Genomic DNA, 9,074 nt, shown 5'->3' with positions numbered 1-9,074 from the left:
CCCAACTCAGCCAGCCAAATGTGGGCATCCCCCGGCCGCAGCAGGAGTATCACTTCTCTGCACAACTTCTCCCTCTCCATCCCTGGGAGCAGGTCAGTGGGAGACCTGAGCCACCAGGACCTTTGGAGAGGTGAGATGGGCATCAGACAGCATCATGGAGAGCACAGGAGGACTTCCTATGGGCTCTGACTTCCCAGGAGGGAAGATATGTCACAGGCAGAAACAGAAACAAACTACCCAAACACACAAAATCAAACAGAAAGAAAGAAAGAAAAACTCAGAGAAATTGCAAAAAAAAAAAAAAGGAGTTCCAGTTCTATTTGTTCTCCAATACCATTAATATTTCCAATATTCTCATCCAGGTACAGAAAGAAAAGTCAGGGGCATTGGACTAAAAGGAACGTTCCTTCCCCAGCTCCAAAGACTTTATTATGCTGTACCCGCGGCAGGCGTAAGTCTCTTGTCCAAAAGCACAGTTCTTGGCCCAAGACAGCCGTTCTGGCTTTGGCTGGCAAGTCCAGCGGGCATTTACTCTCCCAAGGGAGCCGGTCCGCTGCATAACCGCTTCCTGGGTTCACTGTGACGGTAAGCGGGCCGCAGAGGCGGAAGGGACCCCCGACTCCGCCCAGTGAAAGCTCGCTCAGGCGATGGAGGCGATCTCGCTGGGTTTCTGCTCTCTGCAGAAGAGAGTCCTGGGGGTGGGCCCGCAGCCGCCCTGCTGGCCGGGGTGAGAGCAGAAAAGCAGAGCCAGCAGCAGAGCCAGGGTGACGAGGAAGCTGAGCACCCACCGGATGACGCCGGGGTAGATGAAGGGCAGGATGAGGACGATGAGCAGGACCAGGAGGAGCAGGTGCGCGGCCAGGCGCCGGGCCGCCGCGCGGTTGGCGCTCACCGCGTCCTGCTCCTCCTCTCCGGCCGCGCTGGGCTGCCCTACCGGCAGGGCGACAGGGGTCTCCAACCCCTGAGGACGGAGCGGCACCTCCAGGCCCGGCCGGGCTAGCCGCGCCAGCACGTTCTCCTGGTCGCGCAGGGTGCAGACGAGGCCCCCGGGGACGGTCGTGACCTTGCGGCACAGAGGGCAGGGGATGGACCAGGCGTCGCCCTGCACGCACAGCAGCAGCTTCAGGCAGACGGTGCAGAAGGCGTGCTGGCAGCCCAGCAACTTGGGCGGCCGGATGCCGCTGTAGGGCTCCCGGCACACCAGGCACTCCAGGTCGCCCTCGGTGGGGCCGCCAGGACCTCCAGCGCAGCCTGCGGGGTCAGAGGGGGTGGCTTTTTGGCAGACCGGCTGGGACTGCTGCGGGATCTCGGGGCAGGCCATTCTGGGCACCGGAGCCCCCAGGACGTGGCAGCTCACGGCCTGGGCATCGACAGGCAGAAATCGGTGGGTGTTGCTGGGACCCAAAGGCTGTCTGGCCGCAGGCTGGCTGGCTCTAGTCTCCTTCTCCTCCTTCCAGTCTTGAGCGTCTGCCACCACTCTCCCAGGGCTGCTCAGCTTGTTTCTTGGCTCACGTTGTCCCTTCAGTTATTATTACTTCTTTCCTTGAAACCTAGGGTTAATCAGTAACTCTCCGCCTGGAGACTTTGAATTGCCTGATAGAAGGGCCATGGGGGCAGGGAGGGCCAGTGCCGGAATCAGGATTTTCCTGTTGGGGCCTGTGCGTCATGACTGCCCTTGGGACTACCGCTTGTGAGCTTCAGGATATATTAGAATCACCACCACCACCACCCCATCCCAGGAATCTCTTTTTTAAAAAAAACATTTATTTAGGGCAAAGTCAGGTCTTGGACTTCCCTGGTGGCTCAGCAGTAAAGAATCTCCCTGTCATGCAGGAGACGTGGGTTTGATCCCTGGGTCAGGAAGATCCCCTGGAGAGGAAATGGCAACCCACTCCAGTATTCTTGCCTAGAGAATCCCATGGACAGAGGAGTCTGGTGGGCTACAGTCCACGGGGTCACAAAAGAGTCGGACCCACAAGTTAGTGACTAAACGGCATCAGGTCTTGGCTGCGGTGTGTGGGTTTTCTCTCTAGTTGCAGTGCTTGGGTTTAGTTGCGCCACATGTAGGATCTTACTTCGCCAACTGGGTATTGAACCTGAGTCTGCTGCAGTGGAAGGCAGATTCTTAGACCACCAGGGAGGTCCTCCCAGGAACCTTTCAAAACACGTTTCCAGGGCCCTAGACCCAGAGATTCAGCAAGGTCCAGATGGAAATCTCAGAATTTGCCCCATTTGTAAATGTCATCATGATTCTAACCCAGGTGGATTGCGGGGACCCCGATTTGAAAAATGTTGCCATGAGTGGATCTCCATGAAAGGTTTTGGATGTCAGGATCAATGGGAAAAAGTTTGCACTTTGAGCCCATTTGCAAGCAGGCCGCCTTGTGAAGAAGAGAGAAGTGATGGGAAAAGTATTCTGAGTGTCAGGGGGAGAAAGCCCAGCCAAACCCAGTAAAACTCCAACAGCTCATTGGTATTTATCACCTGTCACGGCCATCTGTTCCTTTACAGCCACAGTAGTTGTGTTAACCATTCCTGATTCCTGAGCTGTGCACGTCACAGACCTAACAATAGGTGTGTTTGTTGTGTGCCAGACACATGGCAGACCCAGGAGTAACACGAACAGCTGCTGTTTATTTGGGCCTCCTTGGAGCTGAGCCTCGTGACAGAGTCCTCACCTGTGATCGCCCCGCATCTCGGCACAGCCCTGGAAGGACGGTGCTGCGGAGGCCTGAAAGCAAAGGCGGGGTGTGGTCAGGGCAAACCTGCTGGCCGCCCGCCAAGGGGCCTTCCGTGGGGCCAGGACCCTGGGGAGCTACCAGCATGCAAGGTTGGGTTCCCACCTTCTTGGGTCCAGGAACTCAGTCTCGTCTGCTGGTGTGGAGGTGATTGGCCTTCAGGCAGCTGACTCCAGTTAACAGGACGCATGTGGGACTGGCAGATACACACTGCATGGTGGCTAAGAAATCGTGATTCCTGGGACTTCCCTGGTGGTCCAGTGGTTAAGACTCCATTCTCCCAATGCAGGGGCTGCTGTTTGAATCCCTGGTTGGGGAACGAAGATACCACATGCCGCTCAGTGCGGTAAAAACAAGCAAGTTGTTGTTGTTGTTGTTGTTACTAAGTTGTGTCTGACTCTTTGTGACCCCATGGACTGCAGCATGCCAGGCTCTCTTGTCCTTCACTGTCTCCCAGAGTTTGCTCAAACTCATGTCCATTGAGTCAGTGATACTATCTAACCATCTCATTCTCTGCTTCCCTCTTCTCCTTTTGCCTTCAACCATTCCCAACATCAGGGTCTTTTCCAATGAGTCATCTCTTTGCATCAGGTGGCCAAAGTATTGGAGCTTCAGCTTTAGCATCAGTCCTTCTAAAGACTATTCAGGGTTGATGGCTTTTAGGATTGACTGGTTTGATCTCCTTGTCTCCAAGGGACTCGCAAAAGTCTTCTCCAGCACCACAGTTCAAAAGCAAACAACAAAAACTCTCAACCTCTCCCCCACCCCCTGCCATGATTCCCATATGGGAAAGAATATGAAAAAGAAAAAAATTATATATATGTATAACTGTATCACTTTGCTATACATCAGAAACTAACAAGACATTATAAACCAACTATAACAAAAAAGTTAAAAGCTAGGGAAAAAAAATGTGATTCTGCTGCTTTGCCCTGAGTAGCAGAGAGCAGGGTGACATGATCCACTTCCTCAAAGTAATCTCCCCGAAGCCATGCTGAATCCGGAAGCATGAACCTGGCCCGCTGCTCCTGCCGCCTGCTGAGGTCCACAGGGTCCAGCTCCTCTGACTCAGCGCTGTCCCCACCCCAAGGGGCAGGCCCTGCTCTCCTGCCTCAGGCTCCCCCGGGGCCCTCTGTCTCTGAAATCCACGTCTCCACTCTCTACCCCCTGGCATCACATCTCTTCTCCTTCACCTTCGACGTGACAGTCATTTCTCTCTCCTCTCCTCTCCCCCAGATCAAGCTGAAGGATGGCTCAGATCCAGCATGCCCCTCCCCAGGCCCAACATCCACTTCTCCTTCTGGGTGGCCTTTTTTGGGGGGTAACTGCTGCTCTCCACTCTGATTCTGTGTGACTCGCCCCTCTGCAGGAGTGGGGAGGCGATGTCATTCAGGGCAGGCCAAGCAGCATATGCACCCTCCTGGCTAAAAGCAGCGGTTCAGACTTCAGAATGTGAGCTAAGCCAAAGCAACGAGATTCAGTTCTGGGACTTCTGTTGGAATGACTGACAAGTTTCTCTTTCCAAGCTAGAGGATAGAACCCTTAGTTGCCAGGACCACACCATGTGGTGCAAAAGAAAAATGAGAAAAGAATCAGAAAAAGGTCTGATGACACTGAATGCCTAGATCTAGCCATACCTGAAGTCAGAACTCTTTGGATTTTTTTTTTTTTTTTAGTTATTATAATAACCGATAAAATCCACCTGGATTTTTATTCTTAAGTCAGCTTGAGTTGGATTTTTTTCTCCCTTGTAAGGGTAAGTCATTTGAGTAACATAACAATAGATGAAGAAAGAAGCCTTTAATTTCTTTCTGACACGGACAATCAAAGTGTACATGGCCAAGAGAACTAAGGCCTTGGGTTACTGTGCCAAAAAAGACCTTGTGTCTCTTCACTGCTTTGACCTGCATTATATAAAGCTCCTTTCTGTTTGCTAGATCCTAGGGAGGGTTGAGATAGGAGAAGAAAGAAATCTGTTGAACTGCATTTATTTATAATAAGAAATAGAAAATCAGGTGGACAGCACAGTTCAGTCAGCTTGGCCGGTGACGCCCCTTCTCTGCTAGCCAGCCCTGTGTATGGCCAACTCTGTGTGGCCCTATGGACTGTAGCCACCAGGCTCCCGCGTCCATGGGATCTCCAGGCAAGAATACTGGCGTGGGTTGCCATGCCCTCCTCCAGGGGGTCTTCCCGACCCGGGGATCTAACCTGCTTCTCTTACGCCTCTTGCATTGGCAAGCAGAGAGATTCTGTCCCACGAGCGCCACCTGGAAAGCCCCAGCCAGCTCTGAGTGAGTGATAGTAGCTCACTCTGTCCGACTCTTTGCGACCCCGTGGACTGTGGCCTGCCATGCTCCTCTGTCCATGGAATTCTCCAAGCAAGAATCCTGGGAAGCCAAATAATAATCAGGAAGGTAGCTGGGTGAGGTTGAAGTCAGACCAGGGGAAGTAATTTGAGGTCAGTGTCTAAAGAATAACCTTTGCTGTTGTTGGGCAACCACTGTGAAGAAAACATATATTGAGTATAACAACTCAAGTATTATAGAAATATATAAAGTAGAAAGTGAAAGTTCATAAAAGTGCCTTGGCTTAACCGTTTACACTGGTTTTATAGTTAGGCATCCGGCTCCTGTCATTCACTAGCTGCACGACTTCTGACAAGTCTTCTCCACTTCACTGAAGCCCAGTTTCTCATTTTGATAAAATGGAGACGGTAACACTGTAGGAACCTGGGGGAGATTACTTACAGCCCCGCCTCCATGAAACCCTGCTCAGGGCCGACTGCGTAATCCACACACCTTGCTACGGAGCTGCCCTCAGTGTAACTGATCTCACATGGGGGTGCAGAGATAAGGCATTCTGAAGGTCTGCTCAGCCAGTGTTTCTTAAAGAGAAGTGAAAGAGGGCAGGACCTGCGGCCTCGCCTGAAGAGGGGATACCAAGAGAGGGGTTGGCATTGACATATACACGCTACTATGTGCAAAATGGGCTTCCCTGGTGGCGCAGCAATAAGGAATCTGCCTGCTAATGCAGGAGACGTGGGCTTGATCCCGGGGTTGGGAAGATCCTCTGGAGAAGGAAATGGCAACTCACTCCAGTATTCTTGCCTGGGAAATCCCATGGACGGAGGAGCCCGGCGGGATATAGCCCACGGAGTTGCAAAGAGTAGGATACGACTTAGCGACTAAACACCACCAATATGTAACCAGGTAACTAATGAGACCATGCTGGCTAGCACAGAGAGCCCCACTCAGTGCTCTGTGGTGACTTAAATGGGAATGAAATCCAAAAAAGGGGACATACGCATATATATGGCTGATTCCATCCCCGAGAAAAAGAAACGCAAAAAGGGAAAATGGCTGTCTGAGGAGGCCTTACAAAGTTGAGAAAAAAAAGTAGCGAAAGGCCAAGGAGGAAAGGAAAGATCTATCCATCTGAAAGCCTAGTTCCAAAGAATAGCAAGGAGAGATAAGAAAGCCTTACTAGGTAATCAGTGCAAAGAAATAGAGGAAAACAGTAGAATGGAAAGACTAGAGATCTCTTCAAGGAAATTACAGATACCAAGGGAACATTTCATGCAAAGATGGGCACAATAAAGGGCAGAAACGGTATGGACTTAACAGAAGCAGAAGATATTAAGAAGAGGTGGCAAGAATACACAGAAGAACTATACAAAAAAGATCTTCATGACCCAGACAACCACAATGGTGTGATCACTCACCTAGAACCAGACATCCTGGATTGTAAAGTCAAATGGGCCTTAGGAAGCATCACTATGAACAAAGCTAGTGGAGGTGATGGAATTCCAGTTGAGCTATTTCAAATCCTGAAAGATGATGCTGTGAAAGTGCTGCACTCAGTATGCCAGCAAATTTGGAAAACTCAGCAGTATAGGTCAGTTTTCATTCCAATCCCAAAGAAAGGCAGTGCCAAAGAATGTTCAAACTACTGCACAGTTGCACTCATCTCACATGCTAGGAAAGTAATGCTCAAAATTCTCCAAGCCAGGCTCCAGCAGTATGTAAACAGAGAACTTCCAGATATTCAAGCTCAATTTAGAAAAAGCAAAGGAATCAGAAACCAAATTGCCAGCATCTGTTCAATCATAGAAAAAGCAAGAGAATTCCTTTTGCTTCATTGACTACACTAAAGCCTTTGACTGTGGGGATATCAACAAACTGTGGAAAATTCTTTAAGAGACAGGAATACCAGAGCACCTTAGCCTCCTGAGAAATCTGTATGCTGGTCAAGAAGCAAGTTAGAACTGGACATGGAGCAATGGATTGGTTCCAAATGGGGAAAGGAGTACACCGAGGCTGTATATTGTCACCCTGCTTATTTAACTTATATACAAAGTACATCATACGAAATGCTGGGCTGGATGAAGCGCAAGCTGGAAGCAAGATTGCCAGGAGAAATATCAATAACCTTAGATTTTCAGAGGACACCACCATAATGGCAGAAAGAGAAGAGGAACTAAAGAGCCTCTTGATGAAAGTGAAAGAGATTGAAAAAGCTGGCTTAAAACTCAACATTCAAAAACTAAGATCATGGCATCTGGTCCCATCACTTCATGGGAAATAGATGGGAAAACAACTGAAACAGTGACAAACTTTATTTTTTTGGGCTCCACAATCACTGCAGATGGTGACTGCAGCCATGACATTTAAAAATGCTTGCTTCTTGGAAGAAAATCTATGACGAGCCTAGACAGCATATTAAAATGCAGAGACCTTTGCTGACAAAGGTCCATCTAGTCAAGGCTATGGTTTTTCCAGTAGTCATGTATGGATGTGAGAGTTGGACCATAAAGAAAGCTGAGCACTGAAGAATTGATGCTTTTGAACTGTGGTGTTGGAAAAGACTCTTGAGAGTCCTTTGGACTGCAAAGAGATCAAACCAGTCCATCCTAAAGGAAATCAGTCCTGGATATTCACTGGAAGGACTGATGCTGAAGCTGAAGCCCCAGTACTTTGGCCACCTGATGCAAAGAAATGACTCATTAGAAAAGATCCTGATCCTGGGAAGATTGAAGACTGGAGGAGAAGGGGATGACAGAAGATGAGATGACTGCCATTACCGACTCGATGGACATGAGTTTGGGCAAACTCTGGGAGTTGGTGATGGACAGGGGAGGCCTGGCATGCTGCAGTCCATGGAGTCCCAAAGAGTCAGACACTACTGAATGACTGAACTGATGGCTGATTCACTTCGCTGTTATAGCAGAAACTAACAAAGCATTGTAAAGTAACTGTACTCCAATAAGAATTTTTTAAAAAGAAAATTGAGTCCTTTCAAATATGCAAATAAAATGTAATTTTAAAATTTCTGTGCAAATGTGAACTCATTAATTCTCAGTAAAACATTTTTTCTGCCCTTTGTAATGCAGTTTCTTCCATCCTGTGCTTCACACAGCCCTGGGGGGTGTAAGGAGTTTGAGCAGGACAGCCTCAGTGCGGTTACAGTTTCAGAGTCTGCTGTGAGTCGGAGAAACCAGAGCCAGGTCTCTTGACAGACCATCTTGGAAATCCCACCATGCAGGTAACCACAGACCCGTGCCCTACAAAGACACTTCTGATGTGAGCTTTCGATCTTGTATCAGATTCACTGGCAAAGGCATGAGAGGGCAGTGAGATCATGAGTCACTGATGTCAGTGATAACTGGCTTGGCCCTCGCCTGACCTCTGATCTTGATCTTGGCCAAACCACTCTCACCGCAAACCCTGGTGGCCCCAGAGAGCTGTGTTCCAGCAAAACACCCCGTCACCCCCGCTCCCCTCCTCAGCCCCAGGCGGGCTGGTCTCTTCACTCACCTTCTTAGTCCCGAATATCCCGCCTCTGTGCTCCCCGGAACGCGGCTGGCTGTGCCTCCGTCCTTCTCGAAGTGTCTGTGTGCCTGAGAGTGGTTGGGTCGGGGATCTAGAGGAACAGGATTTGGAACCAAAATGACGCAAACAGGATAATGAAGATAAGGGTGGAGAGGGAGGGGTCACGCGAGAGACAGGGAGGGCTTCGGGTACCAACTGCGGAGGTCGGAAACACGGAGTGCTTTCCCCGCTTGCTTTTAAAAAATAATTATGTAAAAAAAAAATACATTCTTACTGTGAAAAAAAAGCTAAAGGAATACTGATGGATTTAAAGAATTTAAAAAAGAATTATGTAAAAACAGATCCATGCTTAATAAAAAAAAAATTACTGATGAATGTAAAGAAAAAGATATTAATAACCCACAGTCTCTCAGCCCACAGAGAACCAGTTTTCATTTTGGATATCTTCCTTTAGCCTTCTTTCTGTGCATGCTTATACAAAAAAATCTTTTTTCTGGATGAAATGGGA

General features: G+C 49.2%; 1 protein-coding gene across 2 annotated transcripts; it reads right to left on the bottom strand.

Annotated features, from left to right (window-relative positions):
* Positions 1–395: 395 nt before the first annotated feature.
* RNF186 (ring finger protein 186) lies at positions 396–8,646 on the bottom strand. 2 transcript variants are annotated; one of them, XM_068968100.1, is made up of 3 exons: positions 8,552–8,646; positions 2,844–3,045; positions 396–2,731 (listed from the first exon to the last, which is right to left on the bottom strand). In XM_068968100.1, exon 3 carries the CDS (start codon positions 1,319–1,321, stop codon positions 641–643), a length of 681 nt encoding a protein of 226 aa, XP_068824201.1. In that variant the 5' UTR covers positions 1,322–2,731; positions 2,844–3,045; positions 8,552–8,646; the 3' UTR covers positions 396–640. The 2 variants fall into 2 exon arrangements, with proteins under 2 accessions (XP_068824201.1, XP_068824202.1); XM_068968101.1 differs by having other exon boundaries at positions 396–3,045.
* Between the last annotated feature and the right edge of the window lie 428 nt (positions 8,647–9,074).

Source organism: Capricornis sumatraensis, chromosome 3 (genome assembly GCF_032405125.1).
Source record: "Capricornis sumatraensis isolate serow.1 chromosome 3, serow.2, whole genome shotgun sequence".
Lineage (NCBI taxonomy): Eukaryota > Metazoa > Chordata > Mammalia > Artiodactyla > Bovidae > Capricornis > Capricornis sumatraensis.
This window is presented reverse-complemented; position numbering and strand designations above follow the sequence as displayed.